The sequence below is a fragment of the Hakea prostrata genome, chromosome 2, assembly GCF_041222555.1.
Source record: "Hakea prostrata isolate BN-2017 chromosome 2, UWA_Hpros_2, whole genome shotgun sequence".
In the NCBI taxonomy this organism is placed as follows: Eukaryota; Viridiplantae; Streptophyta; class Magnoliopsida; order Proteales; family Proteaceae; genus Hakea; species Hakea prostrata.
The window spans coordinates 70,592,161-70,609,564 of record NC_142601.1 but is presented as its reverse complement, the minus strand read 5'-3'; the positions used below and the strand labels follow the sequence as shown (position 1 = coordinate 70,609,564).

Below are 17,404 nucleotides of genomic sequence, written 5' to 3'. Positions count from 1 at the left end.
GGTTTAACCAAAAAAAAAAAAAAAAAAAAAAAGAAAAAGAAAATCTTTCCAGTAGGGTTTTCCTCACTCGTCGCAGACTTGCACAGGTCGACGCAGAGTGATCGAGTTTTAGGGTGACAAGGCGTCGGTAGCTTACAATCCTGCAACCCAGGTAACTTCATTCTCTTTAAGCCTCTGCATATCTGTCGCCGTTCTTTGATAAGGCTACTTCACTTACGTTTTCCTCTCTGCCCCAGTATTTTGCGAGTCTTCCATGCATGGGCACCGCGTAAAACTGCAGAAATTCAACCTAGAAAACCTCAAAAAGTTAAATTTTGATTTCTGAATTGTTTTATGAATCACTTATTTGTGCGTATGTACAGATATTTGTAGATTCTGGTTGGTTTTAAGTTTAGGCGAGAATGGTGGTTGATTCTGGTAATCTAGGCCAGCTTCACAAGGCCCATCGGACTCGTCTAGCAGGTCCATCTGCAAAGAGAAAGAAGAAATCTGATAAGAAGAAAGGCGCCGGTTCGGAAGAGAAGAAACATAATCCCAAGGTTCATATCTTATCCGACAATTATCATCCTCCCCCAACGACCCCAAATGTAGAGCGATTCAGCCTTGGCTTTTATGATGGTTTTGTACGTTTATTTGTTTCCATTACAGGCATTCGCTTTTAATTCAACGGTGAAGGCGAAGCGTTTACAATCACGAGCTACAGAGAAAGAGCAGCGCAAGCTTCACATTCCTATAGTTGATCGTTCAACTGGAGAACCAGCTCCATTTGTCGTGGTGGTGCATGGACCTCCTCAGGTAGGCATTATTGAGCGAGTTGGAATTTGATCAGTAGCTTTTGAGTGGCCAATTAAGTATTTTTTCAGTTTTGGCGACTAATAGCTAACTGAAAGTCTGCACCTCTGATTTGGTTGTGTATGAAATTTTTATTGGATAGCATGTTGCTTGTGTTTTTCTCAGGTTGGAAAGTCTCTTGTCATAAAATCCCTTGTTAAGTATTATACGAAGCAGAACTTACCAGAAGTTCGAGGCCCAATTACTATTGTTTCAGGTAAGAACTTTATTTTTTTCATGTACTTTGCTTGTTAGCTGCCCTTTAGATGTAAATATTGCGTCTGCCATATCGAATGATGCTCGTATTTTGCTCCTAATTATAACGTGCATGAATGTTTGGATTAGGGAAGCAAAGACGGCTACAATTTGTTGAGTGCCCAAATGATATTAATGGCATGATTGATGCAGCCAAAGTTGCTGATCTTGCTCTTCTACTGATTGATGGCAGTTATGGGTTTGAAATGGTAAGTCTACTGCAGGGAGATTAGTAAGTAATTGTATTCAAGGGCGACAATTTTTTGTTTTAATTCTTGGTTTCGTTGCTGAGTTATGCTTAAACATTTATGAGGCCATGGATTTTCAATGACATTAGCTTGAGTTCTCAATTGCCGTTCTGTGATCTCCTTCTTCCTGCCTTCCTCTTTTTCATTCCTCCAAGAATAACCAAGTCCTGAATCTTATTTTCTTGGATGAAGTCTTGTTTGACTCCCTTTTTTAAGTGCAACCCTGCATTATATTCTTCTATTGACTTAAAACTTCATTCTCATTGTGATGTAGCATCAAGTGAATGAGGGCTAGTTCTTCTAAGATCGTTAGATGATTATTAGTGAATAAAGTAGGGATGATTGAACCAAGCTGTTGTTTAGGCCTAAACAGAATTCTGACGTGGAAATTGAACTCTCATACTAAGCCTTCTTTTCTGATTTATAAAGCTGAACGGATGTTCCAAATATATTCTCTGTTGCTGACTTGTTGGCAAAACAAATTGCTGACCTGAACTTCTGAAATCTGAAAATTCGGGTTTGTGTTTAAATTCATGTTTGAAATGCTGGATTAGGATCCCTATTTCTGGATATTTCAGATATCTGAATGCTAGACTGTTTTCCCTTTGATTGCTGTAATTAGGATTAGGTATTAAGGCCCTCGGAATGGGGTTTGTTAGGGTTTTAAGAGCTTTTGCATTGGTTGTAAAGGGATCAGGTTTAGGGTTACAGAGATAGGGTTAAAGTTTTAAGGGCCTAGGATGGAGGTCTGGTAGTTGTGAAGTTAGGGTTCTGAAAATCTAGGGTTAGCATTTATAGTTCCAGAACTAGGATTTTAAGATTAGGGTTTGAGGATCTAGGAATAGGGTTTATAGTTTTAGAGTTAGGGTTCTAAAGATGTAGGGTTTAGGGTTTTAAGACTAGGGTTTGGGAGTCGGGTAGCAACGAATTAGGTTTTGGAGGGATGAATAGTGCTGCAACTAGAATCGAGTTGATGCAAGTCAAAGAGACCACCCCAAGAAGATTTCCAAGGCTCGAAGAAGGTCCACAGCCTGGGATGCTATTGCTGCCCATCAGCATAAGAAGCAGAGTTCAAAACCAGGGGTAGTTTGGTAAATATGGCAGTAGTACTTGAGCCCAGATGGGTATTATTATAATTAGGAGTTTGTTAGGGATCAAAATATGTTTTTAATTATTATCTACGTCCGTCTAGGTTGAGATTGTTGGGTTTTGTGGGCTTAACTAACACTGGTCCCTTTATTTGGGCCCATATTCATTCAGGGGTATTACTGACCTTTACTATTGTGGGAGTGGTTAAAGGTTAGAGTTTTATATTATAAATAACCTCTTGGGTCCCCGTAGCCGTCACACAATACATTTGGGTTTGAGGTTGTTTCCACATGCACTCAAACGAAGGATTCCAAAGAGTGAAAGGCTACGGAAGATTCAAGGAGAGAAAAAGGAGGATCTATAATGAGAACGCACTACAGATATTTATTTCTATGCTTCCGTGATTATATTCATAACTATGATTTAATTATTATAGGAGCCATATAGATCCTGGTGGATCCAACAGAGATAATTAAAAGTCCTATTTAAGGTTCTCTTTGGCATAATTTATGTTTGTGACTATTAATGAACAATCAATTATGATAATAGGTTACAAGTGATGAACAATTCTGTTTGGCTACTACTAGACATAATATGTTATATACCAAGAAATAGGTTTGGTGAATAATATATTACGTAGCATCAGTTTAATTTTGAGTTGGTTTGGTTTTACCTTGTAAAATAATATCAACTTTAGTTTTGTTTTTTGCTCGTTTTATTGGTTTGAACTAGTTTTGATATCCCTAAAGTATCGTTAATGTGGAGATGAGAGCAATGTGGAGGTTAGAGAGTAAGAAAAACTAGGTTTTATTCTAATTTTTGGTAATCTTACCATTTTACTTCTACTTTACTAGTTATTCTCATTAATATTACCCGCATATACAAAAATTAGCAGTTTGTGGTGATAAATCATAAACAGCCCTTGATCTTTTTATGAATTTATGTTAAAATGAGTTTATTTTAATTAGAATCTGAAACCATGTCAAATACTTGAGCATAAATTTAAACTGTACCTAAGAGAGTCTAAGATAGTAGTCCTATTTAGATTCTATTTTTGGCGGCAAGTCCTGTTAGGAGTTGGTAATAAAGCCTATAAATATACAGCCTATGCTTGTAACCAAGACAGCGTGATGAATAAAATTATTGAAGAGAGTTGTGTGGCAGAGATCAAGGATTCTAGTGAGCTGATAGGCTTTCAACTAGAAGGAATTCTTCTGCGGCGGCATTCTTCGTTTGCCTACACATCACCATCCCCCATTGCAGGCTTTGAGACTTGGTAAGTATCAAGCCTAAATTGATTCCCCCCTCTCACCCCCCACCTACTATTTTTTTACCTTGCGGCCTTCTTTCTTTCCCCTGTACCCTAATTTCCACATCTTGCAGACCCTCCATCAGAATTTCCCACCCTCTAAATCCATATTTGTCTCACTCCATCACCCCTGGATCCCAATTCCAGCCCTGTTTTCCCCCTCCAAACCCTAAAAATTTTGATCCCCAAAAACCTCCAAACCCTATCCCTAATTTGAAATCTGAAATTAAGATCAATCCATATTAGATTTCTTAAACCCTAGACCTAAATCCTAAGAGAGACTTGGTACCCCCATCCGAGAAGCCCTACAAACCCTTGCCCGAAGGTTATGTAAACCCTAATTTGACTACTGTTCATCTATTTGATCTTGGTTTCTTGATCCTCACTCTATTGAGGCTACATCACGAGTATCAATGTAGTAGTTTGTTAAGGATTCTACAATGGGGTAGAATTGTGATGGAGGATTAAGGAATTATGGGTTCTAGGGTTTATGGAGAAAAGAAGAAGAGATGAATGGGGTAGGGTTTGCAAAGTCAACAACTTAAGTATGGAAGGTGAATGGAATCAAGTGCGGACTTGTTACTTACCTGCAAGGCTGTAACGCAAGTTTGGTAATAGTCTGCAATGGAGATGGAATAATGGAGCCAGACTGCAAGCACTGCCGAAGGGGAATCCTTCAAATAAAAAACCCTAGGTTGCTTGCTCGATCACATGGAGGTCCCTCACCACTGATAAGAAGCTCTACTAACACCTTGCTCTTAGACAGCAACACACTCGTTATTATTTATTGATTGTGTTCTCGAATTTGTTATCTGAGTTCTGTTACTGGCACTTGCCTTCTATTTTTAGCCTTAAGACTGACCCTCCTAGTTGTACTCAACATACTTATCCAAATTCAAGTAGGACTCTTATAACTAAATTAAAAAGGACTCTTATCATATCCTAGACTGACTTAGACTTTTACAATTAAATAAAATATAAGAGAAGACTGTTATGCTCTTAAAACATAAGTTGGGCAGAATTTACATAATTGAACCAATAAATTAGAAATCTATTTGTACTTGGCCGAAACACTGAAACTGATGGGCTCATAGAATATGCTATGAGCACATAAAGCTGCTGAACAAAGGCCCAAAGCTCATATTTATCAATCCTAAGTTGATTTCAAAGGGGCCAATTTGGTGCCGGACATTCATCGTTTTGGCATTGTAGTTAGGGATTCTCAAATGCATGGGTGTTTATGGATGGGATTTCTTGCTTTTGTGTGTGTGTGTGGGTGGGGATTTTTTTTGGGGGCCTTCATAGATGTCTTTTTCTTCATTGGTTGGATAATTTAATTAGTTAATACTTAACTGTTTTGTGTCAGTTTACATTGTGAGGCAGTGAGTTCATATTTGCATTGAGTTTGTTGAATAATCACTTAAAAACTTGTCATGTCCATTGAAAAATGGTCTTATGAGCTACCATTATCTGTTCACCAGATCTCACTGTTGGTTATTGGCTGTTGTGTTCTGCAGGAGACTTTTGAGTTTCTAAATATTTTGCAAGTCCATGGGTTTCCAAAGATTATGGGAGTTCTTACACATCTTGATAAGTTCAAGGATGTAAAGAAACTGAAAAAGACTAAGCAACGTCTCAAGCATCGTTTCTGGACCGAAATATACGACGGTGCAAAGCTATTTTATCTATCTGGTCTCATACATGGAAAGTAAGTTCTTTGATGAGTAGATTATTGTGTCTTTGTTTTATATGCACATGAATATTGATGAATATGATGGTTTCTCAATCATTTCAACTGGTAACCACATTCAATGCTCCTATTAATTATGATCCTTGAACTGAATGAACAGATACCCAAAGCGTGAAATTCTCAATCTTGCAAGATTTATCTCTGTTATGAAATTTCGCCCTTTGTCGTGGAGAACTTCACATCCTTATTTGTTGGTAGATCGTTTTGAGGATGTTACTCCTCCAGAAAGAGTGCAGATGAACAGAAAATGTGACAGGAATGTCACGTTATATGGTTACTTGCGAGGTTGTAATATGAAGCAGGGCACTAAGGTACAGCATTTTGCCCCCATTCCTCTCTATGGCCTATCCCCCTTTCAATCTTTTGGCTGTTCTTGTGTGTTTTTCACTAGGCTGTTCTTTGGTCATGGGTTAGTCTCTAGCCTTGCCCAAACTGTTTGAATTCTGTATGCTTTCTCGTTCATCTGAAAACTGTATTACAACTATATTTGAGGGGAAATGACTTGGATTTTGTAAACTAGGTGCATGTTTCTGGAGTTGGTGATTACAATTTAGCTGGTGTGACAGTCCTACCTGATCCTTGCCCTTTGCCATCTGCTGCTAAAAAGAAGGGACTACGTGACAAGGAGAAGCTTTTCTATGCCCCTATGTCTGGTCTTGGGGATCTTCTATATGACAAGGATGCTGTCTACATAAACATTAATGACCACCTGGTCCAGTTCTCTAAAGTAGATGATGAGAATGTGGGGATGGAACGACAAGGTATCCCTTGTTTCCATATAACTGTGTGAGAACTTCACTTTCTTGAACTGTTACCCATTTGTTTGCTTTCCTCATTGTTGAACATTTCCTTCTTCGATTTTTTCGATCGGTTGTCTGATCTGGACAAAATTCGGCCTTTTTTTTGGGGGGGGGTGAAGCTAAGCTTTTGAGATTGTAAAGTAAGTTCCCGTCTTGTGGTTCCTCATGCTTGCTAAAGTTCTTATTTTGTGACCATTTCAGGAAAAGACCGTGATGTGGGTGAAGAATTGGTGAAGTCACTTCAGAACACAAAATATTCAGTTGACGAAAAATTAGAAAAAAGCTTCATTGCACTTTTTGGTAGGAAACCCGCTGTTTCAGCAGAAGATAAGAGTGATGCAAGAACATCTTATTCCAAAGATGGCATTGAGGATATGGCGCATATGGATGGCCCATTTTCTTCTGAGAAAGTTAAACAAGGGGAAGATGAACCAATTGATTCTGACAGTAATTCTGAGTTTTCAGAGCAATATAAAACAGCGGAAAAACATGAAGTTGTAGAAAATGGGGACAGTGATTCTGATGAAGAAGGTGGTGATGATTCGGAAGAAGGTGGAGATAAAGAGCTGCAATCTTCTCCAAGTTGTGGTTTTGAAGAAAAAGTTGAGTTTTACAATGGAAGGCTAAGGAGAAAAGCTGTCTCAGTTCATGATTTTCATGATGCCAATCTGAAGGTATTCTTCAGATGTGATGTTTGTGTTGGTTACAATCCCCAATCCCTCCCCCCCCCCCCCCAAAAAAAAAAAAAAAAAAAAAAAAAAAAAGGAAAAGACAAAAAGAGAAGAGTCATTCTTCTTTGGATTCCGTTCGGTATTAGTTGTGAATTATAGTATTTCTTTTATAATTTATGAATACCCTGTCTATGCAGCATGCATGATTCTGCACCACTGGGGTTCACTGGATAGGTAGCAGTGGGCACCGTCGTGGTGTTTGTAAGGGAGTTCTCAGTTCGTTAATGAATTCAATTGCATTTGTTTGTTAATTAGTGGCTACTCCATTACTGTTTTACCAATTTCGTGGGTGAGAGTGTGTGAGGTTGCAGCGTTGAGGCATGAGCTTGTTGCTGAAATTCTTAGGGAAACTACTAGAGTTGCCAGAGGCTTCAGAGGAGTTATTCAGGGTCTTATCAGGAGGAGTTTCTGGTTTAATTGAGTTAGGCTGAAGCATAGCTTACTGTTATGAAATAAGAAAAGATCCCTGAGATCTGATGTCAAGTGGATGGCAGATCTGAATGGTTACTGAAATAGAAAATGGTCACTAAAATATGCTTGTAATAGAAGAAGAGGGGACAATATGGGGGAATTGACAAAACAATAATAGCAAGAAAGTAATACCTGGGCTTCACACCGCAAGGTGGATTGATTGGATTGAACACCAACCCACCTTGATTAGAGACAAGGTTTTTCCATAGAGAAGAAGGGCTAGAAAAGCAACTTTGATTTCAATTGATGAGCGAGTGATCCAACCTCTTACATAAGTCCCTTTATATAGCTATTGTAAAGGCATAAACATTAAGTGCACCATCCAACCACTAGCCAACATCCACTTATCAACCACCACTTATCAACTACCACTTAACTCTTGACAAAGACAAGCTTCTTTTGACAACGAGTTCCTTATTTTCAAATTGCAGCCCCTTTTTTCGACTTTGATGAATTTCTTAAGGCTAGACTTGGGCTTAGGTCTAGCCCATGAAGATCATAAGATGTAGGCTGGCTTGAACCTACCTAAATATTCTTAGCCCATGAAAGCCATGGGCTGATTTCGGTCATACCTTTCTTGACCCATTGGGCCTTTTCCCCCCTAGCAGTCTTCAGCTCTGCATCACAAATCTAGACTTCTATACTAAAAGGAGAAGGCCTAGTCCAATTCTTAATCTATTAGCTAGCTTAAACTGACTAGGGCATTGTGCTAGACTTGAAAGAAAGTCGGTTACAACTTAAAAGAAAATATTCTCATAGCCAGGAGGAGAATATTTCACAAAAACTTAAAATGAACACTGGTTCGCCCATTGTTGAGGTTCTGAAGAGTGTCTATGACATTGAAAACCATGGGATCAAAGGCCTAACGTGTGTAGAACACAACCCTAGATTTATTTGTAAGGAAATAAACGTAATTTGGTGATTAATCTGCATCACACTCTGGATCTTCTCATTCCTTTAGAAACAAGTGAATGCATATCATACAATTAAATGAAATGCCACACAATTTCTTGATAAAGGTAACACATTGCTAGTTTACCATTTAAAATAAGTATCGTAATATCTAGTTACTGTTTTTAAATTATGAAATTTTGTTGTGTATGAACTCCTGTTAATTACTATACTTGCCATTTTCTAGTAAAAATTTCCGATTTTAGGGATGTGACTACATTCTTAATGAAACTACAGCCGCACTCACCTTAAAAGGAAGTTTCTAGCTAACTTCTATATATATGGTCAATTATTATTTGTGTTCTAAAAGGTTAACACTTGGCATGATGTATATTTTCCCAATAAAAAACAAGGTTTATTATGTAGTAGTTTTCTTGTTGTGGAATCTTATTATGGTCGTAATGGTCCCTTAATGATAGGATTTTGACGAGGAGGAGGATGATGATGAGGAAGATGATACGGATAGCAAGTCATCTGCTAGTTCAGATTCTGCCGAAGATGAGGACCACCAAACTGAAGGTAGTATTTCATTTGGTTGATTACATGTCAATACTCTTGTATGGGTGTTGAGAAACAGTCATACTCCTTTCCAACCATAAGTTACGACTCAAATAGTTGCTTATGGATTATATGCTTCATGATTTTGACAATAGAATCGGAAAAAGTTGGAACTGGATATTGCCACTTGTAATGAAGAAAAGTACCCTTGTCTCTGTGTCTTTGAAAATTGTTTCACTTCTAGTGTGTCATGTCATGTGTTTATATGTCATATTTCTTTTTTCCCCCACCTCCCGAAAAGTATCATTGTTTTTTCCTATTTATTTTCTCGTTGTCCTTGTAGAAGAGGCAGGAAATGCTTCAAAGTGGAGAGAATCTTTGAAAGAAAGAGCTGCCAGGGGACAGAGTACCAATCTCATGCAACTTGTTTATGGGAAGTCTACATGCAAGTCATCATCATCTATTCATGAAAAGGAGGCTAGTAGTGAAGATGAAGAAAGTGAGGATGATGACTTCTTCCGGCCAAAGGGTGAACTTAACAAGGTACTTTTCAAAGGCCACTCATTGTTTGAATGTCTTCTTTGTTGATCTTTCACCGTTCAATCTTATCGAATATTGATTAATCCTTTTTGCTTTCATAGAGTTAGTTCATGTATTGGATTTTATGCAGCAAAATTTATGTCTTCTGCATATTTTTTCTCTTGTATGAACCACAGAAAAGCGAAGGTTTGGACAGTTATGACGCCAATGGAGAGGACTGTTCCAAATTTTCAAGTCATGGAAAACTCCAAAACTGGAAAAATGAAGAAGTTATTGAAAGTATTCGTGATCGTTTTGTCACCGGTGATTGGTCAAAGGCTGCTAGCAGAGGTCAAGCCTCAGGTGCTGACAACGAGGATGATGATGATGTGTATGCTGACTTTGAAGATTTAGAAACAGGGGAGAAGTATGAAGGCCATCAGGCAGACAATGAAGGTTCTAGAAGCCAAAATAGTGATGATCTTGCAGATGAGGAAAGGAGGCTTAAAAGGCTTGCACTTCGTGCAAAATTTGACGCTCAATATCCTTTTCCCTTAACAGTTTTCTCTTTTATTTTGTATTTTAATAATGCTTCCAAAATTTTATTCATGCAGCCGACCTAGTTTCCAATGTATTATTGATGGAGTTAGCCACCCTAGATTCTAGTTTAGGATTTAAACATCATAATATCATATTAGTTGCTCTACTGTCCCAGATCTGAACTATTTTCTGATAATAGGGAGTTGAAAAAGGCTTACTGATTGCTGATTTCAGTATATTGCATTAGATAAGAAGAGGAGGTACCATGACTGACCAAAATAGTACTCTATTATGACTAAACTATGACCATCTGCAATACATGGATCGAACTACTGATTATGTGTGTGTGTATATATAATATATATTTTTTGGCACACCCTTTAGGCCTCCACTTTTGGCCTTATAATTCAGCTCATTATGAGGACAACAAAATTAGAAGTCCGAACTCCATCGATTTTAAAATTTGAACAATTCTTCTACGGGGTCTGATTCTGGTGGCTGAGCTTGTTAGTTTATGGTGTTTAACCATTTTCTGCGTTTTGGATTCACAAGGGCCACCATGGTCTCAGGGTATTTGTTAGTTTGTGATTGTAGTTTTAATCATGGTTGGGTCAAGGCAAATTGGTGTCGCCTACGCGATGCCTTGGTTTTCATTGCCCTTTATTGCCTTGCCCTGCCTTGTCGCCTTGACAATCATGGTCTTGAAACCTTTTTTGAAAGCTTGTTCTACCTTAATGTGAGTCTACATATGATGAAAAGGATGGCTCTAAGCTCCACAGAGGTGAAGCAAATGATGGTGGATACTTTGACGAAGTATACTAGCTTCTTTGTTTCAACTTCGTACTTTTTTTCCTTTTCCTGTTTCTATTTTTCTTTCTTTCTTGAGTTCGAGATGCTTATAAAGATCAATCATTTGTTTTTTTAGTTGAAGGAAGAGGCTGAACTCCGGAAACAGATCAATATAGCCGAACTTAATGATCTTGATGAGGATGCTAGATTAGAGATTGAGGGTTTCAGAACTGGAACTTACCTTAGGTTGGAGATACACAATGTTCCTTTTGAGATGGTTGAGCATTTTGATCCCTGTCATCCTATTCTGGTCGGAGGCGTTGGTCTTGGGGAGGAAAATGTTGGATACATGCAGGTTCGTTTCTTGCAACTACCGTGCTTGTTAATGGAAAAATTCAAATCAGAAATGATAAAATTGAATGCTATTTGCTCTATGTATACCCCCCCCCCCCCCCCAAATTTTTTTTTTAATTTTATTTATTTATTATGCATTGGTGGTGTAAAATGCCAAAATGCTGGAGAAATTATAAAGACAGATATGACTTCTTAAACTCCTTGGTTATTCCAATTATAGTTTCTTTAAAAATAATTACTACCTTGCTGCATCTAACCCTGTTTCCTTAAGTTCTAAAGAAACAACCATTGTGGTCAGGGTTATAGGTCTACAGGCCAGTCAGCTATTGAACCCTGAAATTGTAGGCGTCAGACTGTAGCTACCTTGAATTCTGATTGCAGTTGCATTGTACTCATTGGATCAATATATGATCCCTAAGCTAGAAAGTCCACAAGTTTCTTGCAGTCATGCCTTGAATCATATTATAGGTTAGGCCTTCTAGTCTCTCCATAAAACTGAAGGTGAAGTTAATTCAGGGGTTTAGTCAAATCTGTGAAATGTAGCGAAGAAAACTAAAGGTTTTTAGCGCCCAACAAAGGTTTAGAGTTGGGGCTTTCCCCTTACTAGTAAATGGTGCTTGGTGTCGATCTCCTTGGGTGCGGAGTCACCCTTCCTTCAGAAAGAAAGTAGTAGGAGGTCCCTCCCTCCCCCTATAATAGCGCCAGCAAGAAAACGGATGTGTGTTAGCAACTCATTTAGGGAGGGCTGAAAACAAGAGGAGTGAAGCAGCTCGACTCGTTAGGAGAGGGTCTGAAAGGTTTAAGAGCTCGAGCAAAGATTGACCAAGTTGGGAAAGCCCTTCACTAGCCGTTGCTTGCCCTCCCCTAAGAAAGGGGCGTTAGCCCGTTTATATAGTGGTAGGCTTTTTCTTGCTGGGGCACAACAGAAGCCTTGTCTTTGTTGATTTACTCTAAAGGGCGTGGCCAACGGCTGTAATAATTGAATTTACTATTCTTAAAGAGTAAAGTGCCAGACATGAATGCCAGGTGACACAGTTTTGCAATGATGCCTAATGAAATACTTAAAACACAAGAAGCAAGAATTAATAGCTTCCCCACCGTGGACAAGTTTGCTGCCATTATTTGTGAAATTGAAAATCAGATATGTGCATTGACATTACACAGTTCTAGGGAAAAAGGAGATAATACCAGAGTGAAATGGATGGAAGCAAGGTGTGAGAAGTATCTATGTGGAACAAGACAATGATTTAGCTTAGAAGAGGTGCAAGAAGCAAAAGTGGTAGCTTCCACTTTGTACTACGCTTCCCTTCAGCCATGCTTAAAGTGAAGGAATAGATGCTTGTCCCATTTTTTCAGTGTAGGGGAGTGCAGGTCTCTCTCTCTCTCTCACACTCACTCATTCTCACAGTCTCTCTCTTAGAAAGTTTGTTCTTTTTTTTTCTTTTTCCCCTTTCCTTTGGTGGGAGTGGAGATAGGGTAGGGGGTATTGGGCAGTGTCAGTTGGGAAGAGAAACAGAGAGGTTTAATGTGGTAAGGAGCATGTACATTATGCATTGGGGGTAGGTAGGCCTTTATTATTATTTTTTGTGTGGGGGTGGGGTGAGGTTAAATGTGAGATGAAACATGTATATTGTGCATGAGATAGTGCTGTTTTTCAGTGTGCATAATTATCTAGTGCAAGAGAGGGTTTTCTTTTTCCTTTTGGGTGGGTTGGCTTGATGGTTTTATTCATGTTTTGGTTAAATATCAATCAACCAGAGCTAGTTGACAATGGCTTTTGTTCCTAGTTAAATTTTTTAGATTCTGGAATAGTATACCACCGTATCCTACTGATTTTAGCACAATGTTGGTAGATATTTTGGTTCTTTGGCTTCTTCCATATTTTTCAGTGGCTTTATGATAATACATTTAGCCTTTGATACTCTGCTTTCGCTCCAGTTAACTTTGTGATACTACTGGACACCGTTTCATTTGTAATTTTATTAAGGTGGTTTGTGTTCTCTGCTTCCAGGTTAGGCTAAAGCGGCATAGATGGCACAGGAAGTTATTGAAAACTAGAGACCCAATCATTGTCTCAATTGGTTGGAGGCGCTTCCAGACGGTACCTGTTTATGCTATTGAGGACCGAAATGGGCGACATCGTATGCTCAAGTATACTCCTGAACACATGCACTGCCTTGCAATGTTTTGGGGTCCTCTTGCACCTCCCAACACTGGAGTGGTTGCTGTCCAGAATTTGTCAAACAATCAGGTATTATGTTTTCCTTGTTGGTTTTGTTGTTGTTTCATTGATCTACTTATCATAGGCATTTTCACAACCTTGAGTTTAAGCACTTTACATATAATATTTCTTACTGCAAATCTTTGATTAGTATCAGGCTATCAGCAAAGAGAATAAAATACCCCCTTTTCTTTTATCAACCGTATGATAAGAATGGGCAAGTGTATGTTGCTTGGTTTAGATTGAAGAACTAAGTGTTGTGTACCAGCCTCAGCAAAAGCCTTTTTCAGTAATGGGGTTCCACACTCGATAATCCTTAAAAAGGTCACCATGGCTATCTCAAGTGTTTCTCCCATTAAGGCTCAATCAAAAAGGCAGATCAATTAGTGAAAAAGGCCAGGCTGTCTTGGGCAGACACTGAGAGGTTTTGGTTGGTGCTGATTTGTGCTGGATAAGCTGAAACTCTTGAAAATATTGTCATTGGTATTGGCATTGATTTGTTTATTATTTTCAGATGCAGAGGAGCCTTTAAGATGTTAGGTAAGATGCTTGTCAAGTCCTAGTTGAGAGGCCTAGTTTGTTAGATGATAAAGTTTTTAATAATTGGTTGTTTCAATATTCGATCAGTTCACAAATCATATTTTGCTAGTTTCATCCATTGGAGATTGATTCTGCATTATTCATCAAAGACAGCCACAACCAAAACAAAGAGTCATTCAAGGATCCCTGTAAAATTCCCAATCAGAGACAGCAGATAATCTCTTAACTCATACCTTCTTGGCCTAACAACACCTTGCTTAGCTGGAAAATCTGCCAATTCATTTGCTGACCTGGCCTTCTGGATCCGGTGGTTTAAATGTGAAACCAATGCTCGAGTGCCTTATCATAGCAACAAACCCTTAAGGTTTGTCTTCTTGAAATTGATTTGAGCAATAGCCATTACTTGTTGCAGTTTCGCGAATCCAATAAATTAGAAATTCCCATCCCTAATGGTGCTTTTTTAACCCACTTGTATGGTAGGCAACAGAGCAGGCATAAATTTACCTCTTCAATTGGGCCTAGAAACACACAATCATCCTAACTGCATCTGTCACTCCTCCCACCTTGAAGGTCCCAGGTTCCTCTAGTAACTAAGTAGAGTTTTACCTTGTCAACCGGGGGAGGGGTCACAAAGGCACTTGTATCTTTCTCATTAGGTGATCACACCCTGAGCAGCTCTTACGACAAGAATACGGACTGCAACATCTGTACTGTGGCTGTTTGAATTAGGATAATTTATGAAGTCTAATTGATTTGGAGTAAGTCTGAGTGGTCTAATAAATGTTATTTCCATATCTATTGTTTGTGCGTTTTAGTTGTTAAATGGCTTTCATTTGGTCTGGCAGGCATCATTTAGAATTACGGCGACTGCAGTTGTTCTAGAATTCAACCATGCAACACGGATAGCAAAGAAAATTAAGCTTGTTGGCTACCCCTGCAAGATTTTCAAAAAGACGGCACTTATCAGGGACATGTTCACATCAGATCTTGAAGTGGCAAGGTTTGAAGGTGCAGCTATTAGAACTGTGAGTGGAATACGAGGACAGGTTAAGAAGGTAATTTACGCAGTACAATAAATCTGGTCCTGTGTTTGTGGTTCCTGGTAGATGATACAATATAGGCGTCACTGTTTTGGTGCTTTTGTTATGATAATTGGTTGGTCTGGCATTTAAAAATCAAAATTTCCTTTTAAAAAGGTTCTGAAAAACATTTCACCATGTATTGCTATAGGCAGACACTGGCTGATAAGGAATCAATAAATAGTCTCATCTTAGTGGGGATAGTTCTGTTTGATAGTTAATTGAATCTTCATTGGCAGGTTGCAAAAGAAGAGATTGGAAACAAACCCAAAAACAAGGGAGGGCAACCCAGAGAAGGAATTGCAAGATGCACTTTTGAGGACAGAATTCTGATGAGTGATATTGTTTTCTTGCGTGCATGGACTCAAGTTGAGGTTCCCCGCTTCTTCAACCCGTTGACAAATGCTCTGCAGTCCCGTGATCAGGTCTGGAGAGGCATGAAAACAGTTGCTGAGCTGAGGAAAGAACAAAGTCTTCCTGTTCCTGTCAACAAGGATTCATTGTACAAGGTGAATCTTTAATATTAGATGCAGTTGAGGTTGTCCTTCCAATTTTTTATTTTCCTACAGTCTTTCTGATATTCCATTTCCTCCTTGATGAACAGCCAATTGAACGCAAGCAAAGGAAGTTCAACCCGTTGGTGATCCCAAAGTCTCTGCAAGCGGCTCTCCCATTTGCTTCAAAGCCGAAGAATATGTCTAGTAGGAAGCGACCACTTCTTGAAAGCCGACGTGCAGTGGTTATGGAACCACACGAGCGCAAAGTACATGCTCTTGTACAACATCTTCAGCTATTCAAAAATGAAAAGGTAAAGGCTTTTGGACTCAGTCCAACCTCACTCTGCATGGCTTTGAGCTTCGGTATTAAAGTGTCCTAGAGAGGTGTATGGGATGGACCCAGTCCAACTCTAACCTCCTCAATTGCTTTCTCTCATTGGATATAAACCATCATTAAAGCCGGGTTCTAGGTTTTGCTTTTTTTTGTCCCCCTTCCTGGGGGGAGTGGGGTTGTGAATGTGATACTTCATTCCTACTGAGTGAGCTTTCTATTTTTGATCCTCGGTCCCTGAAAAAAAGGAAGAAGAAAATTAGGACGGAAAAAAACACACAAGGTAGAATGTCTTTGTAGTGTGTCCTGCATTCAGTCTGAGGTATCGTATTTGCTTTTTTTTTTTTGGTTAGCATTCCTGCTAGGCTTTTTTCCCCAGCTGGTTGGCCCCACCGTTGCCCTTTTTTTTGTTGTTTCTTTTGTTTCTATCTGGAATATACCAGTGGTAAAACCACTTTTGTCAGGTTTCACAATCACATATTAGTGTTTATATTCGGGTTTGAAGTTCCTGTTTTAATATATTGAGTTGTGCCTGCACGCAGATGAAAAAACGAAAGCTGAAGGAAGAGGAAAAGAGGAAGGCATATGAAGCTGAGAAGGCAAAAAATGAGGAGGTGTCAAGGAAGCGACAAAGAGAAGAACGGCGAGAAAGGTATCGGGAGGAAGGAAAACAAAAGAAGAGGAGAGTTGGGAGAAATGCGGAAATCTGATATGATTTAACCCCTGATAAGTGGTTGCAGAGTAGAGGCCTACATTTGCTTGTTTCCCCTTCCGGGTGCAAATCAAGGTTTCATTTTTCTATCAGGTTATCTGACATACAAGCCTGTGGGGAAGCAGCAACACTGAAGTTCATCGTCGGTAACTAATCAATTGGTGACTTATATTAGTTGATGTTGGTTGATGCCATCGACCTGACAATGTTCCCAGCCAATGTTGCTCTGGGTTTATGGATCATGATGTCCATGTTGATGATATCCAGGGAAAATATTTAACCTAAACATTTCATTCCTATCCCCGGCATCGGCGTCAAGCCGGAGGATTCAAAATGAAGCAACCATATTGTATTAACAGTTAGTGGAGGCCTTCCATGTATTGGGAAGGAGGGTTTTGGTTCAGTGGCCGATTTATTTATGTGCCATTAATTTTGTACTATGAACCGTGTGAAGAAGGAAAGTTAATCCATTATACACTGACAATTCAAATCTTTGTAACGTACGTACTGCCAGTGTATGCTGGTTTCGTTATAGGTCTCTTTATTTATTTATTTATTTCATTATAAAGAAAATATTGTACTAATTCTACAGAATTAACTTTTCAATAGGGTATCTATTTCCTGTAATTTAAAAGAGGTGAATCAGAGATAAGAGAGAGAGAGAGAAGCTAAAAGTTATAAACTAAGAGGAGGCTAGACTTCGACAATTTGTTTTGCATTATTTTGAGTCGGTATTTTTTTGGGTAAAGTTTAATAGCGAAATGAGTGATTAAGATTTTATTTCGATCACAAATATCTCGAACCATCCACCCAAGTAAATAGAGCTCCCGGGCCTAGAGACATTTATCCGAACAACCATTAACCAGTAGACACGTGTGCAACTTCCTAA

The 17,404-nt window shown here is 38.9% G+C and overlaps 1 protein-coding gene across 1 annotated transcript; it reads left to right on the top strand.

Moving 5' to 3' along the window:
* LOC149026214 (P-loop containing nucleoside triphosphate hydrolases superfamily protein) lies at positions 1-17,317 on the top strand. Its single transcript, XM_089146473.1, has 19 exons — positions 1-151; positions 363-539; positions 649-795; positions 958-1,048; positions 1,177-1,295; positions 5,250-5,440; positions 5,583-5,793; positions 6,003-6,243; positions 6,484-6,956; positions 8,855-8,954; positions 9,277-9,476; positions 9,650-10,012; positions 10,734-10,805; positions 10,918-11,136; positions 13,147-13,386; positions 14,742-14,951; positions 15,215-15,484; positions 15,580-15,783; positions 16,346-17,317. Exons 2-19 carry the CDS (start codon positions 402-404, stop codon positions 16,511-16,513), a joined length of 3,657 nt encoding a protein of 1,218 aa, XP_089002599.1. The 5' UTR covers positions 1-151; positions 363-401; the 3' UTR covers positions 16,514-17,317.
* Positions 17,318-17,404: the final 87 nt, after the last annotated feature.